The sequence below is a fragment of the Salvelinus fontinalis genome, chromosome 2 (genome assembly GCF_029448725.1).
Source record: "Salvelinus fontinalis isolate EN_2023a chromosome 2, ASM2944872v1, whole genome shotgun sequence".
In the NCBI taxonomy this organism is placed as follows: domain Eukaryota; kingdom Metazoa; phylum Chordata; class Actinopteri; order Salmoniformes; family Salmonidae; genus Salvelinus; species Salvelinus fontinalis.
In genome coordinates, this window is record NC_074666.1 from 94,612,786 (window position 1) to 94,625,142 (window position 12,357).

The following is a 12,357-nucleotide window of genomic DNA, read 5'->3' on the forward strand; positions in this document are numbered from 1 at the left end:
TGGTCCAAATATGATCACTAGGGTCAGGTTGTGGAGAGACTCATTCTGGTCCAAATATGACCACTAGGGTCAGGTTGTGGAGAGACTCATTCTGGTCCAAATATGATCACTAGGGTTGTGGAGAGACTCATTCTGGTCCAAATATGACCACTAGGGTCAGGTTGTGGAGAGACTCATTCTGGTCCAAATATGATCACTAGGGTCAGGTTGTGGAGAGACTCATTCTGGTCCAAATATGACCACTAGGGTCAGGTTGTGGAGAGCCTCATTCTGGTCCAAATATGATCACTAGGGTTGTGGAGAGACTCATTCTGGTCCAAATATGACCACTAGGGTCAGGTTGTGGAGAGACTCATTCTGGTCCAAATATGATCACTAGGGTCAGGTTGTGGAGAGACTCATTCTGGTCCAAATATGACCACTAGGGTCAGGTTGTGGAGAGACTCATTCTGGTCCAAATATGACCACTAGGGTCAGGTTGTGGAGAGCCTCATTCTGGTCCAAATATGATCACTAGGGTCAGGTTGTGGAGAGACTCATTCTGGTCCAAATATGATCACTAGGGTCAGGTTGTGGAGAGACTCATTCTGGTCCAAATATGATCACTAGGGTCAGGTTGTGGAGAGACTCATTCTGGTCCAAATATGATCACTAGGGTTGTGGAGAGACTCATTCTGGTCCAAATATGATCACTAGGGTCAGGTTGTGGAGAGACTCATTCTGGTCCAAATATGACCACTAGGGTCAGGTTGTGGAGAGACTCATTCTGGTCCAAATATGATCACTAGGGTTGTGGAGAGACTCATTCTGGTCCAAATATGACCACTAGGGTCAGGTTGTGGAGAGACTCATTCTGGTCCAAATATGATCACTAGGGTCAGGTTGTGGAGAGACTCATTCTGGTCCAAATATGATCATTCACAGTCTGACAAGAGCCTGAAGCTGACAGACAGATAGAGAGACAGACAGACAGACTGACAGTCTGAGAAGGGGCAAGACAGACAGACAGACAGACTGTTCACAGTCAGGAAACATGTCTGAGACCTGCAGACTGTATCTCAGTGGGGCTAAACAGTCCCAACAACAGCCCGGTCTGAATCCAGACTGTATCTCAGTGGGCTAAACAGTCCCAACAACAGCCCGGTCTGAATCCAGACTGTATCTCAGTGGGGCTAAACAGTCCCAACAACAGCCCGGTCTGAATCCAGACTGTATCTCAGTGGGGCTAAACAGTCCCAACAACAGCCCGGTCTGAATCCAGACTGTATCTCAGTGGGGCTAAACAGTCCCAACAACAGCCCGGTCTGAATCCAGACTTTATCTCAGTGGGATTAAACAGTCCCAACAACAGCCCAGTCTGAATCCAGACTTTATCTCAGTGGGATTAAACAGTCCCAACAACAGCCCGGTCTGAATCCAGACTTTATCTCAGTGGGGTTAAACAGTCCCAACAACAGCCCGGTCTGAATCCAGACTTTATCTCAGTGGGATTAAACAGTCCCAACAACAGCCCGGTCTGAATCCAGACTTTATCTCAGTGGGGCTAAACAGTCCCAATAACAGCCCGGTCTGAATCCAGACTTTATCTCAGTGGGGCTAAACAGTCCCAACAACAGCCCGGTCTGAATCCAGACTTTATCTCAGTGGGGTTAAACAGTCCCAACAACAGTCCAGTCTGAATCCTAGTTGTTTCCTCACACAGCAACCAGAACACAACCAAACACGACGGGGTGTTAGTCACATGCAAGTCAACCCCCCCCCCCCCCCCCCCACCCACCAAACTCAGGAGTGTCTCTCTTTAGGTCCTCCAGCAACACGACCTTCTTCCTGACGATGCAGCCGTAGCATCGTCCTACACCACACAAGACAATGAGCAACACGGCTTAACACAACAGGGGACGTGTGTATCTGTGTGTGTCTCACCCTCCTCCAGCCCCTCCACCCGGTGTGTGTGTGTGTCTCACCCTCCTCCAGCCCCTCCACCCTGTGTGTGTGTCTCACCCTCCTCCAGCCCCTCCACCCTGTGTGTGTGTGTGTCTCACCCTCCTCCAGCCCCTCCACCCTGTGTGTGTGTCTCACCCTCCTCCTGCCCCTCCACCCTGTGTGTGTGTCTCACCCTCCTCCAGCCCCTCCACCCTGTGTGTGTGTGTCTCACCCTCCTCCAGCCCCTCCACCCTGTGTGTGTGTGTGTCTCACCCTCCTCCAGCCCCTCCACCCGGTGTGTGTGTGTGTCTCACCCTCCTCCAGCCCCTCCACCCTGTGTGTGTGTGTGTGTCTCACCCTCCTCCAGCCCCTCCACCCTGTGTGTGTGTGTCTCACCCTCCTCCAGCCCCTCCACCCTGTGTGTGTGTCTCACCCTCCTCCTGCCCCTCCACCCTGTGTGTGTGTGTCTCACCCTCCTCCAGCCCCTCCACCCTGTGTGTGTGTGTGTCTCACCCTCCTCCTGCCCCTCCACCCTGTGTGTGTGTCTCACCCTCCTCCAGCCCCTCCACCCTGTGTGTGTGTCTCACCCTCCTCCAGCCCCTCCACCCTGTGTGTGTGTGTCTCACCCTCCTCCAGCCCCTCCACCCTGTGTGTGTGTGTGTCTCACCCTCCTCCAGCCCCTCCACCCTGTGTGTGTGTGTGTCTCACCCTCCTCCAGCCCCTCCACCCTGTGTGTGTGTGTGTCTCACCCTCCTCCAGCCCCTCCACCCTGTGTGTGTGTCTCACCCTCCTCCTGCCCCTCCACCCTGTGTGTGTGTGTGTGTGTGTCTCACCCTCCTCCTGCCCCTCCACCCTGTGTGTGTGTGTGTGTGTGTGTCTCACCCTCCTCCAGCCCCTCCACCCTGTGTGTGTGTGTGTCTCACCCTCCTCCAGCCCCTCCACCCTGTGTGTGTGTGTGTCTCACCCTCCTCCAGCCCCTCCACCCTGTGTGTGTGTCTCACCCTCATCCAGCCCCTCCACCCTGTGTGTGTGTGTGTCTCACCCTCCTCCAGCCCCTCCACCCTGTGTGTGTGTGTGTCTCACCCTCCTCCTGCCCCTCCACCCTGTGTGTGTGTGTGTGTCTCACCCTCCTCCTGCCCCTCCACCCTGTGTGTGTGTGTGTGTGTGTGTCTCACCCTCCTCCAGCCCCTCCACCCTGTGTGTGTGTGTGTCTCACCTTCCTCCAGCCCCTCCACCCTGTGTGTGTGTGTGTCTCACCCTCCTCCAGCCCCTCCACCCTGTCTGTGTGTCTCACCCTCCTCCAGCCCCTCCACCCTGTGTGTGTGTCTCACCCTCCTCCAGCCCCTCCACCCTGTGTGTGTGTCTCAACCTCCTCCAGCCCCTCCACCCTGTGTGTGTGTCTCACCCTCCTCCAGCCCCTCCACCCTGTGTGTGTGTGTGTCTCACCCTCCTCCAGCCCCTCCACCCTGTGTGTGTGTGTCTCACCCTCCTCCAGCCCCTCCACCCTGTGTGTGTGTGTCTCACCCTCCTCCAGCCCCTCCACCCTGTGTGTGTGTGTGTGTCTCACCCTCCTCCAGCCCCTCCACCCTGTGTGTGTGTGTGTCTCACCCTCCTCCAGCCCCTCCACCCTGTGTGTGTGTGTGTCTCACCCTCCTCCAGCCCCTCCACCCTGTGTGTGTGTCTCACCCTCCTCCAGCCCCTCCACCCTGTGTGTGTGTGTGTCTCACCCTCCTCCAGCCCCTCCACCCTGTGTGTGTCTCACCCTCCTCCAGCCCCTCCACCCTGTGTGTGTGTGTGTCTCACCCTCCTCCAGCCCCTCCACCCTGTGTGTGTGTCTCACCCTCCTCCAGCCCCTCCACCCTGTGTGTGTGTGTGTCTCACCCTCCTCCAGCCCCTCCACCCTGTGTGTGTGTGTGTCTCACCCTCCTCCAGCCCCTCCACCCTGTGTGTGTGTGTGTCTCACCCTCCTCCAGCCCCTCCACCCTGTGTGTGTGTGTGTCTCACCCTCCTCCAGCCCCTCCACCCTGTGTGTGTGTGTGTCTCACCCTCCTCCAGCCCCTCCACCCTGTGTGTGTGTGTGTCTCACCCTCCTCCAGCCCCTCCACCCTGTGTGTGTGTCTCACCCTCCTCCTGCCCCTCCACCCTGTGTGTGTGTCTCACCCTCCTCCAGCCCCTCCACCCTGTGTGTGTGTCTCACCCTCCTCCAGCCCCTCCACCCTGTGTGTGTGTCTCACCCTCCTCCAGCCCCTCCACCCTGTGTGTGTGTCTCACCCTCCTCCAGCCCCTCCACCCTGTGTGTGTGTCTCACCCTCCTCCAGCCCCTCCACCCTGTGTGTGTGTCTCACCCTCCTCCAGCCCCTCCACCCTGTGTGTGTGTGTGTGTCTCACCCTCCTCCAGCCCCTCCACCCTGTGTGTGTGTGTCTCACCCTCCTCCAGCCCCTCCACCCTGTGTGTGTGTCTCACCCTCCTCCTGCCCCTCCACCCTGTGTGTGTGTCTCACCCTCCTCCTGCCCCTCCACCCTGTGTGTGTGTCTCACCCTCCTCCAGCCCCTCCACCCTGTGTGTGTGTGTGTCTCACCCTCCTCCAGCCCCTCCACCCTGTGTGTGTGTGTGTCTCACCCTCCTCCAGCCCCTCCACCCTGTGTGTGTGTGTCTCACCCTCCTCCAGCCCCTCCACCCTGTGTGTGTGTCTCACCCTCCTCCAGCCCCTCCACCCTGTGTGTGTGTCTCACCCTCCTCCTGCCCCTCCACCCTGTGTGTGTGTCTCACCCTCCTCCAGCCCCTCCACCCTGTGTGTGTGTCTCACCCTCCTCCAGCCCCTCCACCCTGTGTGTGTGTCTCACCCTCCTCCTGCCCCTCCACCCTGTGTGTGTGTGTCTCACCCTCCTCCAGCCCCTCCACCCTGTGTGTGTGTCTCACCCTCCTCCAGCCCCTCCACCCTGTGTGTGTGTGTCTCACCCTCCTCCAGCCCCTCCACCCTGTGTGTGTGTCTCACCCTCCTCCAGCCCCTCCACCCTGTGTGTGTGTGTGTGTCTCACCCTCCTCCAGCCCCTCCACCCTGTGTGTGTGTCTCACCCTCCTCCAGCCCCTCCACCCTGTGTGTGTGTGTGTCTCACCCTCCTCCAGCCCCTCCACCCTGTGTGTGTCTCACCCTCCTCCAGCCCCTCCACCCTGTGTGTGTGTGTGTCTCACCCTCCTCCAGCCCCTCCACCCTGTGTGTGTGTCTCACCCTCCTCCAGCCCCTCCACCCTGTGTGTGTGTGTGTCTCACCCTCCTCCAGCCCCTCCACCCTGTGTGTGTGTGTGTCTCACCCTCCTCCAGCCCCTCCACCCTGTGTGTGTGTGTGTCTCACCCTCCTCCAGCCCCTCCACCCTGTGTGTGTGTGTGTCTCACCCTCCTCCAGCCCCTCCACCCTGTGTGTGTGTGTGTCTCACCCTCCTCCAGCCCCTCCACCCTGTGTGTGTGTGTGTCTCACCCTCCTCCAGCCCCTCCACCCTGTGTGTGTGTCTCACCCTCCTCCTGCCCCTCCACCCTGTGTGTGTGTCTCACCCTCCTCCAGCCCCTCCACCCTGTGTGTGTGTCTCACCCTCCTCCAGCCCCTCCACCCTGTGTGTGTGTCTCACCCTCCTCCAGCCCCTCCACCCTGTGTGTGTGTCTCACCCTCCTCCAGCCCCTCCACCCTGTGTGTGTGTCTCACCCTCCTCCAGCCCCTCCACCCTGTGTGTGTGTCTCACCCTCCTCCAGCCCCTCCACCCTGTGTGTGTGTGTCTCACCCTCCTCCAGCCCCTCCACCCTGTGTGTGTGTCTCACCCTCCTCCAGCCCCTCCACCCTGTGTGTGTGTCTCACCCTCCTCCTGCCCCTCCACCCTGTGTGTGTGTCTCACCCTCCTCCTGCCCCTCCACCCTGTGTGTGTGTCTCACCCTCCTCCAGCCCCTCCACCCTGTGTGTGTGTGTGTCTCACCCTCCTCCAGCCCCTCCACCCTGTGTGTGTGTGTGTCTCACCCTCCTCCAGCCCCTCCACCCTGTGTGTGTGTGTCTCACCCTCCTCCAGCCCCTCCACCCTGTGTGTGTGTCTCACCCTCCTCCAGCCCCTCCACCCTGTGTGTGTGTCTCACCCTCCTCCTGCCCCTCCACCCTGTGTGTGTGTCTCACCCTCCTCCAGCCCCTCCACCCTGTGTGTGTGTCTCACCCTCCTCCAGCCCCTCCACCCTGTGTGTGTGTCTCACCCTCCTCCTGCCCCTCCACCCTGTGTGTGTGTGTCTCACCCTCCTCCAGCCTCTCCACCCTGTGTGTGTGTGTGTCTCACCCTCCTCCAGCCCCTCCACCCTGTGTGTGTGTGTCTCACCCTCCTCCAGCCCCTCCACCCGGTGTGTGTGTGTGTCTCACCCTCCTCCAGCCCCTCCACCCTGTGTGTGTGTCTCACCCTCCTCCAGCCCCTCCACCCTGTGTGTGTGTGTGTCTCACCCTCCTCCAGCCCCTCCACCCGGTGTGTGTGTGTGTCTCACCCTCCTCCAGCCCCTCCACCCTGTGTGTGTGTCTCACCCTCCTCCAGTTCTTCACCCTGTGTGTGTCTCACCCTCCTCCAGCCCCTCCACCCTGTGTGTGTGTCTCACCCTCCTCCAGCCCCTCCACCCTGTGTGTGTGTCTCACCCTCCTCCAGCCCCTCCACCCTGAGTGTGTGTCTCACCCTCCTCCAGCCCCTCCACCCTGTGTGTGTGTCTCACCCTCCTCCAGCCCCTCCACCCTGTGTGTGTATGTCTCACCCTCCTCCAGCCCCTCCACCCTGTGTGTGTGTGTGTCTCACCCTCCTCCAGCCCCTCCACCCTGTGTGTGTGTCTCACCCTCCTCCAGCCCCTCCACCCTGTGTGTGTGTGTGTCTCACCCTCCTCCAGCCCCTCCACCCTGTGTGTGTGTGTGTCTCACCCTCCTCCAGCCCCTCCACCCTGTGTGTGTGTGTGTCTCACCCTCCTCCAGCCCCTCCACCCTGTGTGTGTGTGTGTCTCACCCTCCTCCAGCCCCTCCACCCTGTGTGTGTGTGTGTCTCACCCTCCTCCAGCCCCTCCACCCTGTGTGTGTGTCTCACCCTCCTCCTGCCCCTCCACCCTGTGTGTGTGTCTCACCCTCCTCCAGCCCCTCCACCCTGTGTGTGTGTCTCACCCTCCTCCAGCCCCTCCACCCTGTGTGTGTGTCTCACCCTCCTCCAGCCCCTCCACCCTGTGTGTGTGTCTCACCCTCCTCCATTCCCTCCACCCTGTGTGTGTGTCTCACCCTCCTCCAGCCCCTCCACCCTGTGTGTGAGTCTCACCCTCCTCCAGCCCCTCCACCCTGTGTGTGTGTCTCACCCTCCTCCAGCCCCTCCACCCTGTGTGTGTGTCTCACCCTCCTCCAGCCCCTCCACCCTGTGTGTGTGTCTCACCCTCCTCCTGCCCCTCCACCCTGTGTGTGTGTCTCACCCTCCTCCTGCCCCTCCACCCTGTGTGTGTGTCTCACCCTCCTCCAGCCCCTCCACCCTGTGTGTGTGTGTGTCTCACCCTCCTCCAGCCCCTCCACCCTGTGTGTGTGTGTGTGTCTCACCCTCCTCCAGCCCCTCCACCCTGTGTGTGTGTGTCTCACCCTCCTCCAGCCCCTCCACCCTGTGTGTGTGTCTCACCCTCCTCCAGCCCCTCCACCCTGTGTGTGTGTCTCACCCTCCTCCTGCCCCTCCACCCTGTGTGTGTGTCTCACCCTCCTCCAGCCCCTCCACCCTGTGTGTGTGTCTCACCCTCCTCCAGCCCCTCCACCCTGTGTGTGTGTCTCACCCTCCTCCTGCCCCTCCACCCTGTGTGTGTGTGTCTCACCCTCCTCCAGCCTCTCCACCCTGTGTGTGTGTGTGTCTCACCCTCCTCCAGCCCCTCCACCCTGTGTGTGTGTGTCTCACCCTCCTCCAGCCCCTCCACCCGGTGTGTGTGTGTGTCTCACCCTCCTCCAGCCCCTCCACCCTGTGTGTGTGTCTCACCCTCCTCCAGCCCCTCCACCCTGTGTGTGTGTGTGTCTCACCCTCCTCCAGCCCCTCCACCCGGTGTGTGTGTGTGTCTCACCCTCCTCCAGCCCCTCCACCCTGTGTGTGTGTCTCACCCTCCTCCAGTTCTCCACCCTGTGTGTGTCTCACCCTCCTCCAGCCCCTCCACCCTGTGTGTGTGTCTCACCCTCCTCCAGCCCCTCCACCCTGTGTGTGTGTCTCACCCTCCTCCAGCCCCTCCACCCTGAGTGTGTGTCTCACCCTCCTCCAGCCCCTCCACCCTGTGTGTGTGTCTCACCCTCCTCCAGCCCCTCCACCCTGTGTGTGTATGTCTCACCCTCCTCCAGCCCCTCCACCCTGTGTGTGTGTGTGTCTCACCCTCCTCCAGCCCCTCCACCCTGTGTGTGTGTCTCACCCTCCTCCAGCCCCTCCACCCTGTGTGTGTGTCTCACCCTCCTCCAGCCCCTCCACCCTGTGTGTGTGTGTCTCACCCTCCTCCAGCCCCTCCACCCTGTGTGTGTGTGTCTCACCCTCCTCCAGCCCCTCCACCCTGTGTGTGTGTCTCACCCTCCTCCAGCCCCTCCACCCTGTGTGTGTGTCTCACCCTCCTCCAGCCCATCCATCCTGTGTGTGTGTGTGTCTCACCCTCCTCCAGCCCCTCCACCCTGTGTGTGTGTGTCTCACCCTCCTCCAGCCCCTCCACCCTGTGTGTGTGTGTGTCTCACCCTCCTCCAGCCCCTCCACCCTGTGTGTGTGTGTGTCTCACCCTCCTCCAGCCCCTCCACCCTGTGTGTGTGTGTCTCACCCTCCTCCAGCCCCTCCACCCTGTGTGTGTGTCTCACCCTCCTCCAGCCCCTCCACCCTGTGTGTGTGTGTGTCTCACCCTCCTCCAGCCCCTCCACCCTGTGTGTGTGTGTGTCTCACCCTCCTCCAGCCCCTCCACCCTGTGTGTGTGTCTCACCCTCCTCCAGCCCATCCACCCTGTGTGTGTGTCTCACCCTCCTCCAGCCCCTCCACCCTGTGTGTGTGTCTCACCCTCCTCCAGCCCCTCCACCCTGTGTGTGTGTCTCACCCTCCTCCAGCCCCTCCACCCTGTGTGTGTGTCTCACCCTCCTCCAGCCCCTCCACCCTGTGTGTGTGTCTCACCCTCCTCCAGCCCCTCCACCCTGTGTGTGTGTCTCACCCTCCTCCTGCCCCTCCACCCTGTGTGTGTGTCTCACCCTCCTCCTGCCCCTCCACCCTGTGTGTGTGTCTCACCCTCCTCCAGCCCCTCCACCCTGTGTGTGTGTGTGTCTCACCCTCCTCCAGCCCCTCCACCCTGTGTGTGTGTGTGTCTCACCCTCCTCCAGCCCCTCCACCCTGTGTGTGTGTGTCTCACCCTCCTCCAGCCCCTCCACCCTGTGTGTGTGTCTCACCCTCCTCCAGCCCCTCCACCCTGTGTGTGTGTCTCACCCTCCTCCTGCCCCTCCACCCTGTGTGTGTGTCTCACCCTCCTCCAGCCCCTCCACCCTGTGTGTGTGTCTCACCCTCCTCCAGCCCCTCCACCCTGTGTGTGTGTCTCACCCTCCTCCTGCCCCTCCACCCTGTGTGTGTGTGTCTCACCCTCCTCCAGCCTCTCCACCCTGTGTGTGTGTGTGTCTCACCCTCCTCCAGCCCCTCCACCCTGTGTGTGTGTGTCTCACCCTCCTCCAGCCCCTCCACCCGGTGTGTGTGTGTGTCTCACCCTCCTCCAGCCCCTCCACCCTGTGTGTGTGTCTCACCCTCCTCCAGCCCCTCCACCCTGTGTGTGTGTGTGTCTCACCCTCCTCCAGCCCCTCCACCCGGTGTGTGTGTGTGTCTCACCCTCCTCCAGCCCCTCCACCCTGTGTGTGTGTGTCTCACCCTCCTCCAGTTCTCCACCCTGTGTGTGTCTCACCCTCCTCCAGCCCCTCCACCCTGTGTGTGTGTCTCACCCTCCTCCAGCCCCTCCACCCTGTGTGTGTGTCTCACCCTCCTCCAGCCCCTCCACCCTGAGTGTGTGTCTCACCCTCCTCCAGCCCCTCCACCCTGTGTGTGTGTCTCACCCTCCTCCAGCCCCTCCACCCTGTGTGTGTATGTCTCACCCTCCTCCAGCCCCTCCACCCTGTGTGTGTGTGTGTCTCACCCTCCTCCAGCCCCTCCACCCTGTGTGTGTGTCTCACCCTCCTCCAGCCCCTCCACCCTGTGTGTGTGTCTCACCCTCCTCCAGCCCCTCCACCCTGTGTGTGTGTGTCTCACCCTCCTCCAGCCCCTCCACCCTGTGTGTGTGTGTCTCACCCTCCTCCAGCCCCTCCACCCTGTGTGTGTGTCTCACCCTCCTCCAGCCCCTCCACCCTGTGTGTGTGTCTCACCCTCCTCCAGCCCATCCACCCTGTGTGTGTGTGTGTCTCACCCTCCTCCAGCCCCTCCACCCTGTGTGTGTGTGTCTCACCCTCCTCCAGCCCCTCCACCCTGTGTGTGTGTGTGTCTCACCCTCCTCCAGCCCCTCCACCCTGTGTGTGTGTGTGTCTCACCCTCCTCCAGCCCCTCCACCCTGTGTGTGTGTGTCTCACCCTCCTCCAGCCCCTCCACCCTGTGTGTGTGTCTCACCCTCCTCCAGCCCCTCCACCCTGTGTGTGTGTCTCACCCTCCTCCAGCCCCTCCACCCTGTGTGTGTGTCTCACCCTCCTCCAGCCCCTCCACCCTGTGTGTGTGTCTCACCCTCCTCCAGCCCATCCACCCTGTGTGTGTGTCTCACCCTCCTCCAGCCCATCCACCCTGTGTGTGTGTCTCACCCTCCTCCAGCCCATCCACCCTGTGTAGTCTGATGATGTCTCCCTTGTGGAAGCTGAGCAGAGTTCGGTCTTCTGTGACGTAGTTCCTCACTGCGACCACGTACTCAGAGTCCTGAGGAACGAAACGTCCCTGTTTGTCAGAATCAATCTGCGAGGCGGAAAACTGGTGAGGATCCATTCCTTTATTATCACTGGTCTACCTGTCTCACCCTCTAGCCTGTCTCACACTCTAGCCTGTTATACACTCTACCTGTCTCACCCTCTAGCCTGTCTCACCCTCTACCTGTTATACACTCTACCTGTCTCACCCTCTAGCCTGTCTCAACCTCTACCTGTCTCACCCTCTAGCCTGTCTCACCCTCTAGCCTGTTATACCCTCTAACCTGTCGGAACCTCTACCTGTCTCACCCTCTAACCTGTTATACACTCTAACCTGTCTCACCCTCTAACCTGTTATACACTCTAACCTGTCTCACCCTCTAACCTGTTATACACTCTAACCTGTCTCACCCTATAGCCTGTTATACACTCTAACCTGTCTCACCCTCTAACCTGTTATACACTCTAACCTGTCTCACCCTCTAACCTGTTATACACTGGAGTCCTGCTGAATGAACATAATCCCTTTCCGTATCACTGGTCTACCTGTCTCACCCTCTAGCCTGTCTCACCCTCTAACCTGTTATACACTCTAACCTGTCTCACCCTCTAACCTGTTATACACTCTAACCTGTCTCACCCTCTACCTGTTATACACTCTAACCTGTCTGAACCTCTACCTCTCACCCTCTAGCCTGTTATACACTCTAACCTGTCTCACCCTCTAACCTGTTATACACTGGAGTCCTGCTGAATGAACATAATCCCTTTCCGTATCACTGGTCTACCTGTCTCACCCTCTAGCCTGTTATACACTCTAACCTGTTATACACTCTAACCTGTCTCACCCTCTAACCTGTTATACACTCTAACCTGTCTCACCCTCTAGCCTGTTATACACTCTAACCTGTCTCACCCTCTAGCCTGTTATACACTCTAACCTGTCTGAACCTCTACCTGTCTCACCCTCTAACCTGTTATACACTCTAACCTGTCTCACCCTCTAACCTGTTATACACTGGAGTCCTGCTGAATGAACATAATCCCTTTCCGTATCACTGGTCTACCTGTCTCACCCTCTAACCTGTCTCACCCTCTAGCCTGTTATACACTCTAACCTGTCTCACCCTCTAACCTGTTATACACTGGAGTCCTGCTGAATGAACATAATCCCTTTCCGTATCACTGGTCTACCTGTCTCACCCTCTAGCCTGTCTCACCCTCTAGCCTGTTATACACTCTAACCTGTCTGAACCTCTACCTCTCACCCTCTAACCTGTTATACACTCTAACCTGTCTCACCCTCTAGCCTGTTATACACTCTAACCTGTCGGAACCTCTACCTCTCACCCTCTAACCTGTTATACACTCTAACCTGTCTCACCCTCTAACCTGTTATACACTGGAGTCCTGCTGAATGAACATAATCCCTTTCCGTATCACTGGTCTACCTGTCTCACCCTCTAGCCTGTCTCACCCTCTAGCCTGTTATACACTCTAACCTGTCTCACCCTCTAACCTGTAATACACTCTAACCTGTCTG

General features: G+C 59.4%; 1 protein-coding gene across 1 annotated transcript in view; it reads right to left on the minus strand.

Annotated features, from left to right (window-relative positions):
- Positions 1-12,357, minus strand: part of LOC129867767 (unconventional myosin-XV-like) — a 414,777-nt gene that overhangs the window by 47,861 nt on the left and 354,559 nt on the right. Inside the window, exons 47-48 of the mRNA XM_055941278.1 lie at positions 10,716-10,827; positions 1,778-1,852 (exon numbers count right to left, since the gene is read on the minus strand). Of these exons, the coding sequence (XP_055797253.1) occupies positions 1,778-1,852; positions 10,716-10,827 (187 nt within the window). The remainder of the gene's footprint in view (positions 1-1,777; positions 1,853-10,715; positions 10,828-12,357) is intronic.